A 24,126-nucleotide genomic window follows, 5' to 3' on the forward strand; every position below is an offset into this window, starting at 1 on the left:
ATAAAAGGCAGGGGAAAGAGAGAAGGAGATGAAAGCAAACACTAAGAAGGAGGAGGAGAGCGCTTCCTTCCCCTTTCTCCCCTGGGGTATGTAGGTGCAGACTGGTCGGCCTAAGGTTGGACAAGCTCGAGGGTTTTGTGAATGAAATGGACGCCTTGGTGCGGTGCCAGTGCATTACGCAGCTAGGTTGTCTCCTGCCTTCCTTCCCATCCCTCCTCTGCTGCCCTCTCTCCTCCCTATTCATCAGGAGACTTCCCAGACTGCAACATGTTGGAATCCAGTTACCATCACTTAGCAACTCCCAGGAGTCATCGGCTCTCTCCGACGCCCTCCCTCTCTGTCTCTCCATCCCATTTCTTTCCTTTTTGTTAAAATAAACTGTTGCCTTAAGCACACGATATGAACCGGATGAAAAAAAACGAAAGGTTTGTTGCTGATTTACAAAAACATATAAAGAGGAAACCAATGCAACAACTATATGATTATAAGAAGCCTGAAAAGCTGTAAAATAAAAATAATTATTCCGCTCCAATATATCATTTTTGGTGATAAACATAGCGTACAGTATATTGTATCATGTATGTTTTTATGATATCTTTCTATGGGGGCAATAAAAGTGAAAAATCGATTCCATCTTTGATGCATCTTTTCCACCCTGACCATTACTTACCGCCTCCGCTCATTCAGTTTCTCAGCCACCATTACAGGCAGAGCCACACATAAACACACAAACGCAGACGCACTGCACACGACCTCATTTCAACTCTCGTCCAAACAGCCACAGTGCCTCTCTCCTTTTGTCTCTCTCTCTCTCTCTCTGCCCACCCACTGAACTTGAAGTGCTCTGCAGCGGTAATGGCCAGGCTGTGTTTCACGACATGGAACAAGCTTTAATGGAGAGAAACATGGTTTCATTCAAGTTTACTAGTGCACTAGATTTCTGAGATGGAAGTTGTGTGTGTTTGGAGTGAGTAAAATCTGTCTTGTTAAGTGTTCTGACGGTATCAGTGCCGCCACAACATAATAAAAACATATCCTCATGTTTAAGTCATGTTAAATCTGTGTATGTGTTAAGCTGTTGGCGCGAGGGGAGAAAGGGGTAAGCTGTATTTCAACACAAGTACCTAGAACCTTTAGTCGCAGGGACTTTTTTTTTCGAGGAACTAATTGCTTCCAATCATCATCTACATTTTCGAAAGAGCCTCAACGATGAGGCGGATTAGTTGTTGGCTGTTTTTCGCTTGTTATAACCTGCGCTAGTACACTATAAAACAACGATAACGCCATGTCAGCGGTGCCCCTGCGACAACACAGTGCACGGAGGAGATACAGGATGTGCTGCGGTTGATTTACCGCTTTGCAAATTGAGTCACTGAGTCAACACTGGAAATGAGGACTAGCAGCAAAGCAGATTCATGATGCCCAAAATGCTTATTGGACAGGCTATTGTGGAGATTATTGAATGACCAGATGCAAGGCTTCAGGCACAAAATCCTGTGAGTACTTGCCCAATCAGAAACACTCAGTACTTCCAGAGGTGCTCGTGGCAGTAGTTTGCTTTGGAAATCCCTGCAGTGGAAATGCATCTCAATCCGGAAATTAAAAATTGTCTTGTAAAGAACTTAAGTGTAAAGCCATTATCGCTAAATAGATACCAGTTCCAGTAGGTTCCCAAAAAAGGTGGTTACGCAATGACCTATAGCACATTCAGAGAGAATCTGTTCCTCAGTATGATGGACGAGAAGCCTCATATTAATGAAGGATGTAGCTGCAGATGTAACTTATCCTTTCAGTATCCTGACCCTAGTAAGAAGTTTCCAAAAGGTCACATGCTACTTTTTAAATAATATACGTCACATGTAGACAAGGCCTTAAATAACAATTGTTTACAGCAAGAAGAACCCATTGACGGTTATGTCATGTCGCTGGCAACCCTTGACTGAGGGCCTCCTCCCAGGTGAGGACTAGGTCTGAAGGCACCCAGCACTGGTCTGACAGCTGAATCGTGCAGACTGAAAGTTTGTAGCTGAAACGCCATCGCTGAAGAAAGGAAGTACGAGTGTCCTACATTGTGAAGAAGTCTCAGCTCATCCTCAAACACAGCTTGAAATTCCACCCCAGCTCACAGTCCAGCCGTCCTGAATGTCCTGTACTGAAAATGTACAAGCTTTGTGTCTGTAGGGCGGTGTGTTCTTCCCTCATGTCATATTGTCAACACAGCACACAGATTTTCCTAAATACATGATTCGTAGCAAATAGGAACACACAGTTGGGATCACACACACTGCTTCCATAGCTGATGAGAGATGTTTACGTTTGCTGAAACAGTCAATCCGATATGATTGAGGGACTCCTTAATCATGGCCTAAATCCAGTGTCTGGAAGGAGGCTTTGCCCTGTCAGCATCCAGTCTCCCACTGCATAGATTCATGGAGGGAAGGAAGGGTTCTCAGGATACCTCTATCGATCCGCCCCCATCCCCCCCCCATCTCTTTCTATCTTCCATCTAACCATCCCCCCAGCACGGAAAGGTAAAGCACGCCCAGCCTGGTCCTGCACACGTGCGTTACGTCTGCTAGTGTTGGTTGTATGTTAATGTGTGTGCATTTTTAAGAGCTGGAAAAGCTGACACCACGTATCCAAGCCTAGCGTCCCAGCGGATTTATATCACACTGCGTTAGCCGACGTTTGGGTGATGGGAGGAAGCTGTTCATAGGAGTGAAAATGCAGCGTCGAGCAGGAGAGGGGTATATCGGGTGCGCGTTCCTGAAGGAAACTAAGATGACTTTTAATTTTTTTCCCCCTCCCCGTCACTAACTATATCTCTCAACATGCTGAGCAGCCTAACCGCAATAATACCCGTCTGTGACCTTAAAGCACCCCTGCATCACTATAATATCCCTGCATTAGTTATTCAGATGGCCATGTAATGCGCTTTCTGTTTCACTGTCTGTCTCTCTCTCTCTCTCTTTCTCTCTCCCTCCCTGCCAGGCTGATATTTTGATCTGTCACAACAAGTTTTGCTCAGCGGGCCTGTCAGTGACTAGCGGTTGGGGGCTCACACATACGCTTTGTGTCACTGGATTCCCTCAGGTTAGCATGGGACTCAAGGCTTTCCCATAGTGACACAGTGTGATGGTGTGAAAACTGGTGTAAAAATCTGCGCGTGAGAGCATTGCCACGCGTGCGAGTGTTTCCGTCTAATGTCTGAAAGGTAGACACACGAGCAGCTACATGACGTTGATGTGTGTTAAAGCTTAATGTGTTTGCCTTGTCTGGTTTTATGGGGCTGAGACAATGAGCGCAGCTACACTGATGGCTATCGAGAGTGAAAATCAGATGAGCTTGATGCTGAAGTGTGTGCATCTCCTTGCATTTCTCCAATCGTGTGTGTGTGTGTGTCTCCGCAAGCCTCAGCTGTGCGACAGCAGTGTCACTTATGATGGATGAGGTGACACGCTGCATGTCAATAATGTGCTAGCTCGCTTTCACCTCGTACATTCACACCTTTATGTAAGAGGAGCGTTCGTATCTTTTTAAGTTGCCGTGTTATGTGACTAATCTCCCCCTCCAGTCGGTGCGCCTGTGAAAATGGGGCACTTTTGTGGCTGCCGTGTGTGGGAGCTTTCTGCGTTCTCCCTGGGGTACGTTCCCTAAAGAGGAAGATTAATATATGAATGGATGACTCGATCCCAGTTAAACATACACATGTGCTGGTGTGTGCCTGTGCGCGCGTGTTCGTGCAGTTCCGGAGCTGCCTCCTTTATTTGCATGTCTGGAGTGAACATCTATCATCATCATCAAGGCGCTGCAAAGCTGCGAGGCAGGCAGGTGCCGCCGCCGCCGCTCCCGCCGCCGCCGCCGCCGACGCTGCTGCTGCTGCTCCTCTCGGGAGAGAAGCTCAACACACTTTGAAACCTTCTGCCGCAACGATATCAAACGTTTCCTAAACGCCTTCACCTGAGGGGGGAAAAGCGTACACTTTGCGCACGCATGCACAGATGCAAACAGACAGCTGCAGTTTTTTCATCATGTTTCCTTCTTCTCGCTGCGACTGTGGTGCTGTTTTCCCATCGTTCACCTTTGTCGCACAGGAACCCCACCTGAGAGCGACATGAAAACGCCTCTAGAACCCTTGTTCTGCAACAAGCAACTCGCCATCTGAAAATTATGCAAATGAACTCTTTAATTTTCATCTTTGTTTCTTTTTTTAACGCTCATGGTCTGAGTGGTTCAGCCCATTTTTTTGGGAGACAGAGGGGATTACGGAGCAGGGCTAAAGAGGAGAGGGGAGTGCTGAAATGGTACAGCCTGATAGATAGAGGAGCGGGAGACAGTGTGTGTGAGCGGAATAGTAAAAAGAGCCCCCGAGACGAAAGGGGGGGGATGTTGGGATGGAGGGGAGTGAGCGTGAAGGAGGGAGGAGTACGGTGGGGTGGAGGCAGAGAGCCAGAAAATTGCATTGCGTGCTCGGTGATTAGTTTACCTCCTGGGTCTCATTCTCCTCTCACTCCCCTCCTCTCACTCTCCCCTCACTCCCCAGGTTCTTTTTCCACCTTTCGGAGCTTTTCCTTGTGTCTTTGTCTCGCCACTTTCCCCGGCCTCTCGCCTCCTTCCACTTCCTCTGTCACTACATCACACTGTCACTTCTCTCTATTCTCTCCTCCTCTTGCCCACTCTCTTCCACTTTCTCGGCGGTTATCTCCCCCTGCCTCTCCTCTCTATCTCTGTCTCAGCCCCTCCGCCCCCTCCTCCTCTTTTCCTCCTTGTGTGCTGACTTGGCTCTTGCCTCCTCCATTCTTGCGTTATCTTCGGGGCTTGAAAAATGCAAAATGCCACCTAACCCGCAAGCAAACCCATCAAACCTGGAAAGAAAAAAGGCTGTGAGGTGATTATGTGTGTGTGTGTGTGTGTGTGTGTGTGTTTTTTTTTTTTTGTATCTGCGGACATTTACACAGAGAACTTCCAATCAGTCGGTAAGTCAGGGAAGCATTTAAATGCCATAACTGCTAATTATAGTCTCAAGAGCAATAAACATGAGCTTCAAGTGTCTCACACAGTACAAGGGAATTGCTGATGCCGAATGAAAGCCAGCCTCCATGCAGCCCTATTTTAGTTTGGTCCTCTTTGAAAAGCAAGTGGGTCAAGCCTTTTCTTCCTAATCCATACATAAACTCACCTTTCCTCTAGTTGAAGAGCAGCCACAAAACACGGCAGGACAAGTATCTTGAGACAAAGACTGGAAGACACTTCAAGGTGTCATGGTATTTCTTTAAAAAAAAAAAAAAACAAAAAAAAACACACACACACACTTTAGGAAATAAAATAAAAAACACATTTCAGTTACTGCAAGAACCTCCTAACCTGATATTTGAGCTCACTCTATCAAGATTCTTTTCAGTAGAAATATAACAGCTCATTTTTGTGTGTGTGTGTGTGTGCACTTGGGTAAAAACTCCTACTGTAGTTTTGATATAATGAGCCGTGAAACTGGCTGCAACGTGTTTGACAAGGTAATTCAGAAAAATCACTGCAGCCACTTTAACCTTTTGAAAAGAATACAACTAATAAGAAAGGAAGCCACGTCCTACGCGAGCTCATATCAGAATGAAGGAAGAAGCAGAGGCTAGCCATTTCCTCAACGTTGAGCTGCTGTGAAAAACTGGTAAAAGTTAAGCAAAAAGTCGTCTATTTCACATGAGGCAATCATACTATTTTTGTGTGTATATTTTTTGCATTGTAATAGTAAAAAAATTTTAATAAATGAGCTTGGTTTTGATTTGTTTTTAGGTTGAAAAACTCTCTCTTTATCTCAGTCTAGCTTAGTCCAAATTGTGAGCACTGCTTCATCACTATATACAATGATCAGGCATAACATTATAACCACCAGCCTAGCTGTTTTTGTGATCCGTTCCTATACCATTTTTTGTGTGTACCTTTGTCAGACTGCATCCTTCTGGGGATGGCTGCTACCATCACGGAGTGGGTGATACACGTCCAAGTGACATCCACAAGAATGCCAGGTCCAAAATATTCCCAGCAGAACACTGAATCGTCACAAATTATTTACTTCTCCTGTCAGTGGTTTTAATGTTGTGGCTGATCGGTGTATATATATATATATATATATATATACACACACAGTTGTAAACATTGCTGCAGGAAGGTTTGGGAGAATTAAGGCTGATTGCATATGTTGTTGTATATAATCTCCATATGTGTGTATCCTCTGATGATACTGGTCAGAGCTGCATTATGTAGTTTGAGTTTTAACTGCTGGATTAAATCAATCATTTAATTAAGCCTGCCCTTCATTTGATTATCTCTCTGCATACTGGATAGCACAGCCCGATGCTGTTGGTAGTCGCTAATGCCCAGCTGAAATGATCAATAGCTTTTCCATATCTCAAAGGTAAAGCAACAGCCCTTCCCGTTAGCACTAAAACCCAACCTGCACGTCCTTATCTGTATCATGCTGGAGTCCACTATTCGTGAATGACCCCAAATTATCTCTAATCAGCCTAAATCTGTGGCTGTCATCCACTCGTAGGCAGCGAGGCCTCTGTCACATGACTTGCGTCCCTCTTTCCCTCTTCATCTCGCCTTTTGTGCTCCACTCCCTCTCGCCTTTCTCTTATCTTTCCTATTCCCCTCTTTCCTCCCCCTCCACTGGCCAACACAGTCACCTTACATCCCTTCCTTTCATTTCCTTTCTCACACAGGCGTTTCTCTCATCTTAGTGGTCACACCGGGTCACATGATCACAGCTCAATGAGTTGGGGTACCTGAGGACTGTTGCTAATGGTGACAAATGACTGGCTGCGCAGAGAGGAAGAGAGAAAGTGAGCGTGCAGCAGAGAGGGAGGATAATATACGTGGCGGGAGTCAGCATTCGCTGTCTGCACACACAAAAGAGGGAAGAGAATGGTTTTTTGACACTGCAATATAAAATGTGCTACAACATCACTTCTACATTTAAATCGCAGTTATGGAAAAATGCTTAGCCTATTCATATTTTCAGCAGAGATCATTAGCTTAGCATCAAAAAGAGAGTGTTTCTTGGCCAAGCACGGGATGTATTCTTTTCATGGCAGTGAGGTTGACCAAAACATGAGGTCGTCGAACACTTTTAATTTCAAAGATAGGCCAATGGTGGTTCATTGATTACATATATATTAAGTACATACACATCAATTTTCCATAGCGACATCACAGCTAATTGAATGAATGCAACGTAATCGGGAATTGGATCTTCAAATGGTTGCATTTTTATCGTTGTACAAAGCCAAGCTAACAAACCTTGCTTCCATTCTTGTTGTTAAGCTAAGCTTACTAAATCCTGGCTATAGCTTATATTTAAATAGATATGGGATAGGTATGACAAGTAAGTAATATTTTCAACAATGTCTTATGTGAGTGGTAAAACTAGACAAATCAAGTAATTGTATTTGGTTAACACTTTTGCCTTAGTGCTATAAGATTTAAAAAAAAAAAGCAGTTGTGGACTCATGTCTACAAAATACATTACTATAAAACAGTTTTAGTGGTAATCGAAATGAAAAATTTAGGATATAGATATTTTTGAATAGATTAACTGGGTGGATACTAGCAAACTAGCTGATGTCACTTATTAAGCTAAATTAAATGTATTACCCTGAGAGTCGTCAGTATAAGTTACTATTTTTTATTTATTTATTTTTTTTATTATGGGCATTTATTACATTTTAACATAAACTCAAGACAAAACCATGACTGAATTAAATTATATGGCAGATGTAATAGTCAATAATACGCTAATGTGTGACCATTTCCTGCTACCTACACGACTACCTTTATTTTGAATTATTTTGTTGTCTTCATTCTCTGTACTTAGCATCATGCAGACAGGCAAAATTGAGACATGCTAACAACTTTAAGGAAAATGCTACAGTTCACATCACTGCAAAAAACTGACTAGTGTTTGACAGTAGACGCTAATCTCTACCAAATATATTCAGGTCATTTCAGTTCATTTAAAAATCAAAAAGTCCAGCATGAGTCTCAGAAAGAAAAGTTGCGTAGGTGTGACGTGTTATAATTACAGTGATAATATTTAGTCAAGATGCCACAGCTGCTTAACCATTACAAACTCTAAGAACTGACAAGGCGGAGCAGGGTTGACACAGCATCTCTCATCTCAGCCTGCCGCTCCCCATCGCTTTCAGCTTGCATCACGTCAACCCAGTCTCCATTCACCATTCTAGCAGCTCTCCGTGTAGGAATCGCCCAAAGGCTCTGGTCACAGATCGTTGTGTGTTTGTATGTGAGTGTATCTGACTCGCCTGTAGTACTCAAATCTAAACTGAGCCAGCCTTTCATCCAGAGCTATTCAGCACCATAAGGAGGATAAAGACATATCTGATGTAGGATCACTGGCATGCTGTTAAATCTGAAGTGTACTGAATCACACATTGAAGACAGAAACTGCTTCTGTAAAAATACATTTTAAAAAAAAAAAATCATATTTTCTCATTTCCCCATTATAGAAGCTAAATGCTGAGTAACTGTTTGTCTTAACAGTTTCTATTGCACTGTACAAATTGGCAACTGATGAATAACACAACACTGACATCACTGTTAAGCTCCTGCCAAAAGTGTGATACTTTCATCCCCTGGAAAGGCCAGAAAAAGACTGATTGTAGCTTCCTGATGTGTCCTTGAGTAGGACGTTGATCTCTGCCAGGTATTCTTTACCTGAACCGTTTTGGTCGTAAAGTGAACAAATAATGTTTTTCCTTGAAAGAGCAAGCACCTCTGTCACTTCTGCTGTCTCAATGAAGTGCTCCAAGACATGGTAAAATCTGTCCTAATTGCACCGCAGCGTCACAAATGATTACACATGCAGCACTGCAGAAAGGCAGCACATGAACACAGATGTGTTTTATGTAAAATCAATACGATTGTTGCTTTCTAATTCTGGTCATTTTCACCAGAAAGAAAGAAACCTACTCGAAGGCAGAGCATGTGAAGCTAGAGGAGACAGCAAGTAAATAAGTAAATATCAGGGTTTGACATTAATTGGTAGCAGTAGATAGTTTACCCACCAAATAGCCAGTCTGAACATAAAAACTAAAATGTGTGTTAACTAACTGCTCAGTGACAAATATTAAATGGACTTAAAACAGCATTCAGTTGAGTAGAATTTGGAATTTTCAAACTTCATAACCAATTATAAAATTACAGATGGTGAGTCTCAACACTGTCACAGATGGTAGATACGAGAGGAGCAATCTAGCAATCTTTAATGTGTTTTAGTTTAGTTTCTGAAGGTGGCAGTTAAGCTGAAATACACCATAGACCCATTAAAATTAGATAAATATCAAAATGTTGCTACCTCAGCGTTAAATCAACAACCATCAATCAACCAAAAGGTGTTAAAAAAGGGCCACTGGACTCGCACTTGTACTTTTTTACTGCCTTTTGAATTACCATGACCTGTCTGAGAACCTTCACAGACAACCAGCATTCCCCAAATTTTCATGGTAAATGAGTTCTATTTCAGCATGCATGTCCTAGCACGAGAACCTAAATATGGTTCTCTTCCTCCTTTTTATATCAAAACCAAGGCAACTTAGTCCTGTGGTGCTGGATTTCCACAGTTCGTCCATTTTAATTCCATTTTACAACCTGTTTTGTCTGGCATGTGGCCAGATTTATTTGGTTTGTGGAAAATATTTAGCTAAAAACAAGATTTGATATTCCATCACTTGATATTCCATCACGCAGTGCATTTCAGATCAGAGCAGCCACGAAGAGAGACAGCCTGGGATTAGTCAATGGACTCAACCCGAGGCATCATGGGTGTCTAGTGGAAGGCCAACAACAATAACTGTTTTCGACACGGGGAAAAAATAAAGACGTCACATTCACTTTTCACTAGCCCAATCAGACAACTGCCAACGCAGAATTCAATTGACGTGGGCAAAAGGGCAACTTTTGTTGATGTTTCTTGTGATTTTCCACACATAATTTACACCAGCACCCTAGAATGTTACTCTATCAAACATCAGAAAGGAGTTAAAAGAAATCCATTACAATCTCCTGTAGTCTAAAATGCTGCTCTCAAAACACCAGCTAAAACGTCACGCGTTGGGCAAAATTACTTTACACTCAGAGTTTTTTTCCCCCCGTGTATTTTCAAACTCTGTCCTTGGACAATGTGAAGGGAGTTTCTCTGAAGCTGGATTTGTGATCGATAGTATTGCTGATACAATCTAACTGGGCGAGGTGGGTTGCTATAACTGCTGGCCTCCTCCCAAACACACTTTCCACCACCACTTCAGCACTGAAAAAGAATCGCAACACAGAGAAACTGAATTCTGACTTGGGAGCAAGGGTTTGTTAGGCGAGAGCTATGAGACGAGGGGTAAAGACACAGAGAAGTAAAAGAGACAAAAGAAAGCAAAAGAGGGAAAGGGATGTAAATCTCCCCGATAAAGGAGGTTTAAACCTCATTGAGAGTCGAAGTGCGGCCCCTCGGAGTGACTCAGGGTGTGACTCACTGCAGTTGGCATTGCCGCCACCTTACACACACTTCTTCGCAAACCCCTCAGGCCTCGCGTATGTTGTATGTGCCCCATGCTCACTGTCCTGGCAGAATCCACCTGTTGCAGATGATGCATGAGCTCTGCCTCATTCTGCCGTAATAGTACTCGTGATCTCCTTGTGAATCAGCTCATGACAAGATATGAATGCAGTCTGAGCGGCTGAGCCTTCCCACGAGCATGACTTAGAAGACAGATGCTGTTAAACTTGGCTAGGTGTGTGTGTGTGTGTGTGTGTGATCCTTCTTACCACCCACTCAAGGGATTAGTGTAAGGGTGGTTGGATGACTCATCGGTCAATGACTTTGGAGGAGAAGGAGAAACAACATACTCTTCCACATGGTGCTTGTTTGTCATTCCACCTGTCCCTCACTGCAGCTCGTGCTCTGATCTCAAAATATCTACTCACGCATTGTTATCACAGTTTTAATATGACTACACACACAAATATATAAATATATATACTTTTTTCCTTTGTCAATTTAAGATGTGAGCAGAATTTTGTATATGAGTTTTGTGTTGATGAGGAGTGGGGTGTTTAATGACCTCCTGCTTCTCGACAGCAATGGCAGACGGCTGAGCTTGGAACATGACCCCGGCACCGCGTTGAGCTGTTAGGCCATGCGTACGCTGCTTAATGAGCCATGAGTGATCGCTATGATCTTGCCACAAATAATTCATGAGGAGCACTGTAGTGGAGCTATGGGGCTAAAAGGGAAAGAAATGAGGGAAAGAAAACCATCACAGAGTAGACCACAGCCTAAGTGGAGGGATAGTGGGTGGGGCGGGGGTGTAGAGGGGTCCATCTGATAAATGTGTCTGGAATAGAAAGGAAATCCCCTATTACCTACAGCGCTAACAAGCATGTTTGTCCATGGATGTGTGTACCCGTAGGTGTGCATGTCTGTTTTTCGGAAGCCATTTGTGTTACTCCATCTGAAAAAAGTCTCAGTGGGGGTGTTAACAGTGTGCATCACAATCGCAGGATGTGTGTGAGATTCTTGCGAAGGAATGCTCTGCGTGTGTGTTGGAGATGTGATGAAGTGAACTCACATTTTTCTGACAGCCCAAACCCAAAGTGTGTAACTGTACAAGATTTTTGCTGAAACTAAGGGAATATGAACTAACAGACTGTGTTGCCGACAAGCAAAGGTGCAGATTTGAGCAAATGTCAACTCCCGTTTACTTGTGTGTCCTTGAATATTAGTGCTGAGGCGTCAATTATTGCATATTGGCGGTTTAAAATAAATGAAAGGCAATGATGCTAAACAAAATATGAGTAAGCAGCGCTGCTGATATGGTATATGAGGAAATATACCAGGTGTCCACACCTTATATCATGACCAGCTATGATGAGACATGTAACCTGACAGTTGGACCGTCCACCAAAACTGAAATATCTCAAACACTACTGGAAAGACTGCCACAATAACTTTTTCCCCAGTCCATTTTTTTAGTGTGGTACAGAAGCTATGTCAATATGGTACACAAGAAACACTGCATATAAACCCAGCTATATAAATAACCAATATTTTTTTTCATATAGTTACTTGTAAGAAATGACATCTACATTGTTAAACAACAACAACAACAAAAAACTGAACAGATTTTTCTTTCCGAAATGTTGAAGCTATCAGAGGGATGGCAATTAAATTTGATATCCATGGCAAAAAGAGAAGAGATTCCAATTATCCACCATCTAGCACTGTAAAAGATATTGCTAGTGTGTGAACAAAGTTAGCGTGTGTGAAAGCAGTGACACTCTGTATTTCAGTCAGAGACTGGTACAGTTTTCTGATCCATTATGCCATCACCAATCGCTAGCAGTGTGTCTTCATAGTAAACGTCTGGTAAACTGTGGTTGTGAGTTATGTCAAGTATTGTATCAGTCCTTTCCATAGGTTATCGCACACAACACTCCAGTTTACATCCTATTCGCTTCGGGGATTCCCTTATTGCCAAACCCTTCAGTTCGTGGCCAGATATTTTCCTTTATGCTTAGAAAAAAAAAACAAAAGTCAGCATGCTAAAGGTAGTTAACCATCACCGCACATGCTTAGCTTCAGCATGTTAACACTAATATTGGGTGGATGTTAGCATGCTGCCATTAGCAATTCACTCAGCCTCTCAGAGCTGCAAACAGGGCTGCAGATTTTTTTTTTTCCAAAGCGAGGCAGCTAAGAAGGCCATGAAGATTATGTCACTGATGGAGGCACCGTACAAACCAGTGAGACATATCAGTGGAACGCAGACTAATGGAAACTAGGGGGGATGGAGACAAAGGGCTTGGGTAGGTCTCTGTGGCATGTCATTAGTGAGGGAGTGGGATTGACTTGTTCCATTTGACATTTACCAGTCTGACTGGAAATGTCACGGAATGCCAGCCTTTACCTCTGGATATAATGGTGCCTCTTACAGCCCTGAGCTATTGATCCCCAAAAACTTTTGTCCATTTTGCCCCGTCTCTTGTTCCCCTCCATCCACTGTCCTGAAAAAGACTTCCATCTCTGCGCTCCTACATTTCATTCCTCAGCCAGATCATTCTCTATTTTCGATTACTTCGTGCATTAGCAGCCTTTACTTGGTGGGAAGAGACTGAGGATGGAATAAATCCAGCAAAACCAATACAAACTCACAATTTGTGTACTCTGTTTTGGATGCAAAACATGGTGTTTTACTGCATCTGTCAACCTCATTTTCATTAGATTTCTTCCAACCTCTTTGTACAAGCCACCATAAATATACTTAATTCTATATGCTACAGCAATCCTATTACCTACAGCTTCTGTGTGCAGAAGGCTTTGCACCATTGTTTCAATTCTTTAGTTTGTTCCCACCTTTGGGAAAACTGGCTGTTCCTTCAGGTTAACTAATTGACTAACTGACAGACTGAACCATGCGACTGCCAACTTTGACAGAAGGAGAAAGGGGAAGCAAAGGGAGCTTTGTTTTAGGCAGCGAAAAATAAAAATAAAAAACTTGCTTCCTAATATGTGCACCTTTTTGCATTCACAGACAGTTGTATAGTAAATTAATTATACTGTATATACTGTAATAACTATGCAAATACAGTACACAAAAGGTAAAGGTAAAACTCTAAGTCTCGAAATCAGCAGAAATAAACACCTTTTCATATTGCAAGCTAATCAGATTGTCATTCTAGGAAAACAAAACGTGTAGAGGATATTAACTGTAAAGTAAATGTAAACATTACATGTATTAATGTATGTTCCTGTGTTTTATCATACTTAAACTGAATGTCTGGTGTGCCAATTGTAAATCAGAGACGGTCTAATACTTGAATTTCAAAACAATAACCAAGAGCAATATGATTTTACTTGACAATGTATTCTGTACAGTACACTGTTCTCAACCTCATTTCAAATTAAACAGTAATCTCTTACCCAATAGCCAATGCAAAAACTAATTATGTTGAAAAAGCACTCATTTTCAAGCATTTTCTGCCTTTGTTTGCCATGTGGCAGTGAATTTGTGTCTCACTTTTCAGGAATGAACAGAATTTAAATCCTTGGCCTCTCAATTTGTTTTGGGGAACGCTACTGTCTAGTCTATTTCTGTCCTTGCTATACTATTGTCCTCGGTTGACTGCCTTCACATCAAGTGCTGGATTTATTTGGCCACTCTGCCAGCTCAGGCAGATAGACCCTGCAGCTACCATCCAACATGCGATAGCTGAAGTCACTGCTCAGATATCTACTCACCACTCTTAACTGTAAGACTGGTTGGGTTAACATGTTGAAGAGATGAAGTTTAGTTTGTATCATTCTTCAACTTTATTTGATTTTCTTTTTTTTTTTTAAGCATGTAATGAGATGTTCCTTTTCAGAGCTTTGAACATCTTCCTGGTCACGGTTACTCTCCTTCTTCCCTGCATGTTGTTTGGCAGCTCTGACTGCAGCAATGTATTTTAAAACAAATCCATACCTGAAGAAGATAATGATCTTAATTAGCCATAGGGCAGCCCTGAATGCCTGAGTCTCAGTGCCTTGTCCTTTAAAAAAGAAAAAGAAAGACGAAGTGGTACGGTTTTGATTGCAATAGGAGCGAGATTCAATTAGCTGCCACTTCTCGGTTGCATTACCTAACATCTCCCTGGCTTCACCAGAGTCACTTTACCGTTATAAAGCCCCTTCAGTTATGAAAATAGCTATTGCACTAGCTGACAATATGAGTCATGTGGTGCACTTAGGATGATAAATATTGCCTTGGTTAGTATTTGAAACCATAGACTAGGATACTGGCGGTGCCATCTGATCAGTATTGTCCGAGAGTGGAGCCACGAGGAGCCCCATCATCGATGACATTGCCACACTTCTGCTAAACACGCTTGCGTTTTCGTTTAATTGTAATTATACACTCTGCTCTACCTCCACAAGTTACAAGGAAATGTTGGATAATAAACTGTATTTATTTTTAAAAAATGTTAAAAAAAAATGTCCCTAACAGTCCCATGGGTGGTCACCGTTATGTTTGGTCTGTTTACATGGAGAAGGTGGAGCTTATGACCTATACTGCAGCCAGTCACTCTATTTGCTTTGGCTTCACTTTTGAGGAGCAGTTCATCCGTCCATATTTATACAGTCTACATTTGAAACCTTTAAGAAGTTCAAAAATTCAGATATACTATGTTCATCATTGAACCTCTGCTCATAGGAGTTGTAGTCTGGAATAAACTTCATTAGAAGAACTTCACAGAAAAATGGGTTGTCACACTCTGAAGAAGAAATTTCTTTCTGTTCAGGCCGTATCAGGCAAGTCTGTTACATGAGGTGACAATATTGCATATAGGCCATTTTCTTTTTACTATTAGCGGGACATAGTGTCCATGCAAACATAGCCACTGTCCTGTCAGTCCACCTCCTCATACTTTTCCCTAATTTGTACCATTAATGTCACTTTTATCCATTGTTTTACATCTGAAATCTTAATAGCCCACTGATAAGATGGATATAGTATTTTACTGTGTGGGCTACATTTAAATTTAGGTACACCTTTCTTTGAGACTCTTCATTTTCCCATGTAGTTACAGTGGTGTTGAGTTTCTGAGTTCAATCATTATTTCAGAACCAAGCAATTACTAAATGCAAGTGGTTTCCTGCACATAAATTAGCTAATAATGCCATCTAGTGTTGTAGAATGTGATTTTACACTGTACATGTCTTTAGGTGAAAATAATGATTTTTTGTATTAATATAGTGAAATATTTATTATAGCGTGAATGTTTAAAGAGGGCAGCACAGGGGCTCGGTGGTTAGCGCCGATGCCTCCCAGCGAGAAGGTGGCCTTTCTGGTTCTCCCTGTGTCCGCGTGGGTTTTCACCAAGTACTCCGGCTTCCTCCCACCTCCAAAGACATGCTCTTTAGGCTAATTGGTGACTCTAAATTGACCTTGGTGTGCGTGTGAGTGCGAAAGGTTGTTTGCCTCTGTGTTAGCCCTGCGATAGGCTGGTGACCTGTCCAGAGTGTACCTCGCCTCTCGCCCAATGCCAGCTGGGATAGGCTCCAGAAATCCCCGCGAACCTAGTGAGGATTAAGTGGTATATAAAATGCTATGAAATGAATGTTAAAAGACCCTAAAATGCCCGTCATCTCTTTCTTTCTCTTTCTGCAGGTACATCCGAACCATGTACCTTGGCATACAGAGTCACCGGCAGAAGGAGAACCAGCGACGCTTTTACTGGGCTATGATGTACGAGTATGCCGATGTCAACATGCTGCGACTGCTAGAGACCTTCTTAGAAAGTGCCCCTCAGCTGGTGCTGCAGCTCTGCATCATGATCCAGAGCAACAAGGCTGAGTGGCTGCAGTGTAAGGGCTTCACTACACAAGGAACACTTGAGGCCTTTTTCTTCTCTCCTTCTTCCTTTTTGTATTATATATCACACTTGTACGGAGGTATCACATGACGTTGGGACATTTTCATCCCTGACGGCCCATTTTTCTGTGAAGTTCAAATATCACTTTATTAACCATTAGCAACATTCCCCTCCCTTGTATCCAACATTCATCACTCTTGTTATCGAAACCCCTTTTACAATTCCAGTTTCTTCATTCAATACAATTCCCAGAAGGCGGCAATTCAATCTTAACAAGTGATACCCTCCTTGGTTGAGGTGTCTATAGAAATGCCATCAATACATTTGCTGAGAGGCACCATGTTGCTGCTCTGCAGATAATCCTCTATCATTTTTCATGCAGCAAGTTACTCCTGTGACATATCTGCTGTCTCCACTATTATGCGTGTCTTAAGGAAACCGAATTGGTGCACTAAACGGAGTCTGTGTTGACTGGATGACATGTAATAATATGGCTTTCAAAAACGTGACGGATTGGTTTGGCTGAAATAAAATGTACCGTTCACTGTAAGTGGAACAGCAGCCAAGTCAAAACCACAATTTTTTCAGTTACGCGTTAAAGATGAAACAGTTTTTCTTTTGTTCAGTATGAGAATCATCTATCAGAATGTGTCGGTATCTTTTGTTCTCTTTCCACTTCTATTGTTTCTCTCTCATTCTTTCTCCCTCTGTCTATATTCCCAGGTGTTTCTGCCATGTCCTCTCTCCTGTCCCTGGCCTGGGTGCTAGCCTCTTACCACAAACTCCTGCGTGATTCACGTGACGACAAGAAGAGCATGAGTTACCGAGGTGCCCTGGTGCATCTGTTCTGGCGCCTTTTTACCATCTCTTCACGGGTGCTCTCCTTTGCCCTATTTGCCTCTGTTTTCCACATCTACTTTGGCATTTTTGTGGTGCTCCATTGGTGTGCCATGGCTTTCTGGGTCATCCATGGCGGCACCGACTTCTGCATGTCCAAATGGGAGGAGGTACTGTTCAACATGGTGGTGGGAGTGGTCTATGTCTTCTGTTGGTTCAATGTGCGGGAGGGCCGGACGCGGTATAGAATGGTGGCCTATTACACAGTAGTACTGTTAGAGAACGCCATCCTCAGCTCCCTTTGGTATGCGTACCGCGACCCAGCCACCACTGACGCCTATGCCTCTTTTGCCCTCTGTGGCGTCTTCCTGTGCTTTGCCTCAGGTGTGGCCTGTATGGTTCTCTATTATGGGGTTCTACACCCCATGGGCCCCCGACTAAGGGTCCTGGCCAGCTCCTGCTGTGCTGAGCTGCTGTGGGGCCTTCCATTACCCCCTGAAGCTGAGCCAATGGCTCCCACACCAGGGCCCCGTGGCTCCCAGGCCACCCCCACACGGGGTCTGGCAGGGGAACACGTGGAGTCAGACGAAACAGCCACGGACACCTGCCTTCCGGTTTTCCAGGTGAGGTCCACAGAGCCTGTGGATGCAGCCGGTAGGCCCATCCGACCTGAGGGTCCACTCATCAAGATAGACATGCCCAGAAAACGCTACCCAGCCTGGGATGCACACTTTGTGGATCGGCGCCTGCGCAGGACCATAAATGTGCTGCAGTACATTAGCCCTAACGCGGTGGGCATCAGGTATAGGGACGGTCCACTTCTTTATGAACTCCTGCAGTATGAATCCTCCCTCTGAAGGCATTTTCTCCCACAGCTCTGCCATCCCCTCTTTACACACAATGATGCACACACGTTTCCTTTCTTTGATTTCTGCCGTCCTCCTCTCCACATATTATCTCTTTCCATTTGACATTTGGCTCTTTCCTTCCCCCCTCTATTCAATGTTCCTGCAGGAGACGTGTGTTTTGTCAACCGAAAATCTGTTAAGACAGTCTAAACACACAGTCGCAATTTATTTTTGAGAAAAAAAAATATACAGTCTAGAGAAAAAAAATATGAACCTACAGTATCTTATGTGATATATACAGAAGTCTCATATAAATCCCTCTACACTGATAAAGGAGGGTTCTGTATGAGTGTGTAGATAACATATGAATGTTTCATTATGAAATGTGTTTAATGCATTATACTGTATTGGTGATTCAACCTGTGAATACTTGTGAAGGGCATATTGTATGTCCCTGTGACATGGGACTAGCGCAAAGCCTGATGGGAATGATGGAGGAGAGTCTCAGAGAGGGCAGGTCTTTGCACATCCCAACCTTTACTGCCATTCTTTATGTAAATCATTGAAATATATGATAATGTTTACTAAGTCCTTAGCCCGTGAATTTAGATGAAAAGCACTGATCTTTCTATCATGATACTGTAAATAAGAAAATGGACACAATCAAAACTGTGTCTGAGAAACAATTGAGTATGGATTTCCCTCCTTTGAGCTTGCTCAAGAGTTTCCTGGCTGTACTACTTTTGTTCAGAATCTTAAATGGAAATCCCAACATGCATGGAAAAAAAAGCACACTGACCTTCAATCAGCTTTACCCACATTTTTTTGTCTTTTTTTTTTTACAGTGCAGACTGCCCTCCAGTGGAGGCAAACTGTACCAGCACACCTCATTTTTGTCCAGATAGTTTTGATAGCACAAAAATATTAAGACAACCTCCAGAGATGAAATGACACAACAAAAAGGAATGTAGTAGAAATGAGCACAAAGTTTTCTCAATTGGTGAGATGAAAAAATCATGTTAAAAACATTCCAAAGACTTTTTTTAAAACAAAGATTGTAGGTGTTTAGTGGGAAAAAAAATGGAGAAATGTATGTCAACAAGCACATATTAAAGTGCAAAGACAGCCTTCAAGGAATCCTCCACCATTCCCTTTTGAATCTTAGAAAGTAACCCCCTTTTCCAACTTCCTATTTTGTTTTCTTTTCGAGAAATGTTTAAGGTGATTAATATACATGCTCAATGGGTGCAAAAACCTATAATAAGTTCTTGGGGAAAAAATATGAGAAATCTGAGAAGATATTTCTATGCCATTATAATTCAGTGTGTACTTGTGTCCACATTTATAGTCATTGACATAACTATATTTTGCCAGAATACACACTTTTTTACATAGCAAAACATTGCAGTGCTAAAAAAGGTATAATCTTCAACCTCAGTATGCCCTCTTACATGGGTGTACAGGGCGACTGTTCTTGCACCTGCTAGAGCAGTTGAAACGAAGCCAAATCGTATCTCGCCGTACTGTCTTTGCCATTTATTTGCCCCCTTGAACCAGTTGAATGAATCTGTCCAAAACGTGTGCCATCTATAGGCCTGCTGTGCAGCAGTCATACGCTCATATACAGTATATCTCCCAGTTCAATCTGTGGAAGCTCTTCACCACCAAGACCAGAGGGACAACCACTGTATTCACTCAAAGGAATAAAAATATGAAAACCTGCCTTCTAAGTCAAAGGAGCTTGACTAAAAATTCCAGAGAGGGCTACTGAACAATTCATGTAAAAAAAAAAAAAAAAGAAAATGAATGCAGATCACACTCCAATTTTATCTATTAACTCAATGATTCATCTGAATATATAATGTGTGTTTTTTACATTGTAGTGTTTGGCATGACTTTAGTATGAGGCATTAGTACAAATGAACCCAACCAGGGATGCCCAAGAGCCCTGCACAACACGGAGATTCCTTTTCCCTAGCTCACTGGCTTTCTGCTTAGCTGTGGTCTCACGTGCCTGCTAACATCGTACTGTAAAAGGCAGATGCCAAGTAAGTCCAGGCTAAAGCTGGAAGAGGGTCTTTGCCAGGGTTGGAAAAGAACACAAGAACAGATCGTGCTAAAGGGCCTGACTGGATTTATGTTTGACTCCTTGCGTGCTTGTGTGAGAAAGGTGAGTGTCAGCATGTCTGAATTGTTATCTAAGTATGCCTGCATGCTTGTGGGTGTGGGTGTGTACGTCCTCAGCCCTTTCCCACGGTTCTGTTCGCTCGCTGATTGTTCGGCTCCCTCCTTGGTTGCTGCTCCGCCCTCTTCCCCATCTCCACGGTGCCGGGCCTTGGTACACTCCCATGAAACACTCATGAAAATACTCTCACACTCTCTGGTAACTGAACAAATGGGGTTGAGGCTGAACAAACGGAGATCCTGACATGAGAACATGCAATGAGGTACACTGCCATAACCAAGAGCTTCAACATCCAGGGTCTGCCACCCTTCAGCTTAAAAGCGATGTCCAGCCCTGAGTAATTGAGAACTGTTGGGTCAGCTTGGGTAGAGCAACCGTCCAACACACCATATGTATAGATATACATGTGTATGCAAACAACCAACTTGTTCATTGTTTACCATAGTAGCCAGAGTATTTCCTCTATGTCGTAGTGAATGAACAGCCATGTTAAAAGTTAGTCGATGAGTGAATAATAAACCAAGAAAAACTAAGCAGCCGATACAGGGGTTCCTCAGGACCAACAAACAAGACCACTGAACCAGCTGACTCAGGGGTGTCTCAATGCAGTTCTCATCCCCAGGCATGTCCTCAAGGGTCTCCATTTTTTTCCTTAACACACTGCATCCTGGACCACTCCTCGGCTGGGACCACCAAATTATGGTTTGCACATTTGTTTCGTTTTCTTGAGAATGATTATTCATTCTTATTAATGGGGGTGGGGGCCGTTTTTTGTGGTAGTTGGCTGCCTGGCGTACAGTGCATCCTTTCTAAACACTGCTGACCCTTTCCAGACGTGGACACATGTCCAAATCAGGTGCAAAAACACTGTGAAACATTCATTTTCGAGTGCGTGTGGGACAACAGTATTACATAGCTTCTTAAACAAGATTATGTACAACTGGGTTGTATTTCATTTAGTGGTGCTTAATGTCGTACAACACAGATTTATGCTTGCGTAACTGTTTCATTAGAATAGCAGCAATGGCAGTTAATTAAACTAATTGATTTTCAAAGTCTACAAAGAGTCTATATGTAAAAGTCTGGATTTTTATGAAACATGCTGTATATTTTAGGTATTTCAACAGAACAATCAACATTTTGCCACATTCTGTAACTAATAACAATGATTAGCTAGAAGCCACATAAGTGGGTTTTGCATTTTGTATATATGTAGTTTTCTTTAAATTATACACGGGTTTCAAGCGCTAAGCTACACAAGAGTGTAGGGGGAAGCAGTTACTATACTGTAAAGTGTAGTATTCATGCTGCCACACTTTATACCATACACAAGGTCACAAAGAATTCCCCTACAGAGAATTGTTTCTGTCAGGTTACCTGCCCAACTTGACATCCCTTGACAGCCACAACACACAGCAAGAGCGTTTGAACAGCAAGCTTGTTCTTCTCAGTCCTTGTTGTGCCTTGTTACTTCGGGTGCTTCGAGCCAGCCATGGCAGCCAGGTCCGCAAACAACAACGCCAGTGTCTTTCTTTACTCGTTTCATGTGCCAGCACACTCACCAAGATGACACCAAACAATATTGGCCCTGCCTGTGTTCCCAAAGTAGATCAAGCCGCAATCTCGGTTCTGTCAGCTTACACCTCAGTTGACAAAGCTATTAAGTTTCATCCAAGATGTCACCTACAGGACTGCGCCGTTTCCTAGTTACAGTGTTACTTCACAGTGTGACAGATCCAAGTGAAGGGCAGTCTGTAAAACCCAGTTACTGGTTCTGTCAAAGACACGGGAGAAAAAGTAAGGCAATACTGATCATCTTCTGTACTTGAACGTAGGGTTCCTCATCTTAATTACTTTTCAGCAAGCTGAATCACTACAGCCCCAGTGGACTCAGTTGGTAACAATTAACATTTTAGACAGAGCTCAAAACCGTTAGTTTCAGACTGTTTGATGGCAAGTCAGAGCAAATGCCAGCCACGATACATGACAATATGGTAAATGATTGTTTTGTACTTTTGTCTATGCCTTTACATTTTCTTCGGTCTTGCGATTATGAATGATTTATAGTGCCAAGACGTAAAACTTTGTGTTATTTGTGTCTCATGTGAACAATACATCCTCTAGCCAAAACAACAATGCCTGCAGTTTGAATACAACGTGATAGAAGTTGATGAGAAATTGCGCACTAATCTGTTGCGTTTTTTTGGTTCGTTTGTTCATTTGTTTTTTTTATGCTGGAACGATGAAACAGGCCCGATTGCTGATTCAATTTTGAACAATAACCTCATTCCCTGGTATTGGTACCACCTTCCAGCATGCCTTTAGAACTCATCGTGAGGTGACCCTCAACATTTAGCATGGAAGTGCTCTCGTCTGCACACCAAACCCCTCTGATTTCTGCATCAATGTGTAGCAGCAGGCCACTGTAGTGTTTGACCTGGTTTAAGTCTATACCTTTGTGTCGCAACCATCTTTTTGAGCACAGGGGCAGTATGTTCAGATGACAAAACGGTGCATTTTCTTCTTTAAATTTTTTGTTCCTTATTTCAGTTTTGTTAACAACCTGGTGCTGGATCATTCAAAAGGTGCTACCAAGGTGGACAGCTGAGTCCACCTTTTGGCTTTCTGAGAGCATAGACTTCCAGTTAACTGAGTGAACCTGCACCCCATACACTTGCAGTCTCAGATAGCTCTACAGCCAGCACCTCAAATCCGCATAGTTTACAGCAAAACTCAACTCTCAATGGTGCCATTTTGAGTTTCCAATCTACACAAACAAACAACAGATACTTTACTTGTCACATGTTTATTACGCTAGATTCAGCATACCGTATGCTTTTGTTTTACTGCGATTCAATCTGCACTAGGATTTTTCTTTTTTCTGAGAGAATGAAACTGGGAGATGACAAATGGCATCTTATAAGCAAACGCACAGGAGCACAAATGTACTTCTGCTGGTGGAATTTGGGTAAAAAAAAAAAAGATAATAATATATATATATAGAACGTGATTGCTGTGTTGTAAATTCCTGTCATCTATATGTCCTTAATCTGTGTGTATCTATTTTTGTTGTTATTGTAGAATCGGCTGTAATATTTTATTTAAAAATGGATTTGATATTCCAATGAAGCGACTATGGTTGTTATATTAATTGCTGCTGATTTTTTGAATTGTTAACAAAAGGTGTTGGGAAATATTGCTTTGTTTATATTCAGTCAATTTATAGATTGTGTTAGCTTGTTGGTGTATTTCACAAATCTGTCAGGATACTCCCTAGGCCATATGATTTATCCGGGGTATTCGAAAAGTTGGCACAACGTTAGTAATCAAACCTGCTACAATATGTAGCATCTCTATGGAAGTGGACAACATATAGTATGTTGTACCTGAGAACATATAAAGAATGATTTATTTGTTGTTGTTAAATATAAAATGTAAGTAAATTGTTTTATGGAATCCCCGTTCTTCTCTAAAAAAGCAAAACTGATGTCCAGTATTGTACCTACGCCCTATTTTTGGGAACAATATGAATATTATTAATAACATATGGTGCTAAAGTTCTTTTTGTATGTTTTGGTTTTTAGATGAAAAGAGAAATATTATGCTGAAAATGTAATGTTAAGCCTTACTGTAGATTCATATATCAGACTGTTCATCCCAGAAGAGAAAAATAAATATAGTATTTGAAAGTGCAAATATCAGTAGTGTATTCACATGCACGTCTCACATTTTTGACAGATGGAAGTGGCTACACTATACTGCCTGCAGTGGTACAATAAGTGAGCTATAATGTCAGACTATAAATGCCACACTATGTTCCCAGCTGGGACAACAAGG

The 24,126-nt window shown here is 42.2% G+C and overlaps 1 protein-coding gene across 1 annotated transcript in view; it reads left to right on the top strand.

Moving 5' to 3' along the window:
* xkr6b (XK, Kell blood group complex subunit-related family, member 6b) overlaps nucleotides 1-23,985 on the top strand; it is a 59,323-nt gene extending 35,338 nt beyond the window's left edge. Inside the window, exons 2-3 of the mRNA XM_047574494.1 lie at nucleotides 16,215-16,411; nucleotides 17,143-23,985. Coding sequence (XP_047430450.1) covers nucleotides 16,215-16,411; nucleotides 17,143-18,113 — 1,168 coding nt within the window. The 3' untranslated portion in view covers nucleotides 18,114-23,985. The remainder of the gene's footprint in view (nucleotides 1-16,214; nucleotides 16,412-17,142) is intronic.
* The last annotated feature ends 141 nt before the right edge of the window (nucleotides 23,986-24,126 follow it).

This window comes from Mugil cephalus, chromosome 21 (assembly GCF_022458985.1).
Source record: "Mugil cephalus isolate CIBA_MC_2020 chromosome 21, CIBA_Mcephalus_1.1, whole genome shotgun sequence".
NCBI lineage: Eukaryota > Metazoa > Chordata > Actinopteri > Mugiliformes > Mugilidae > Mugil > Mugil cephalus.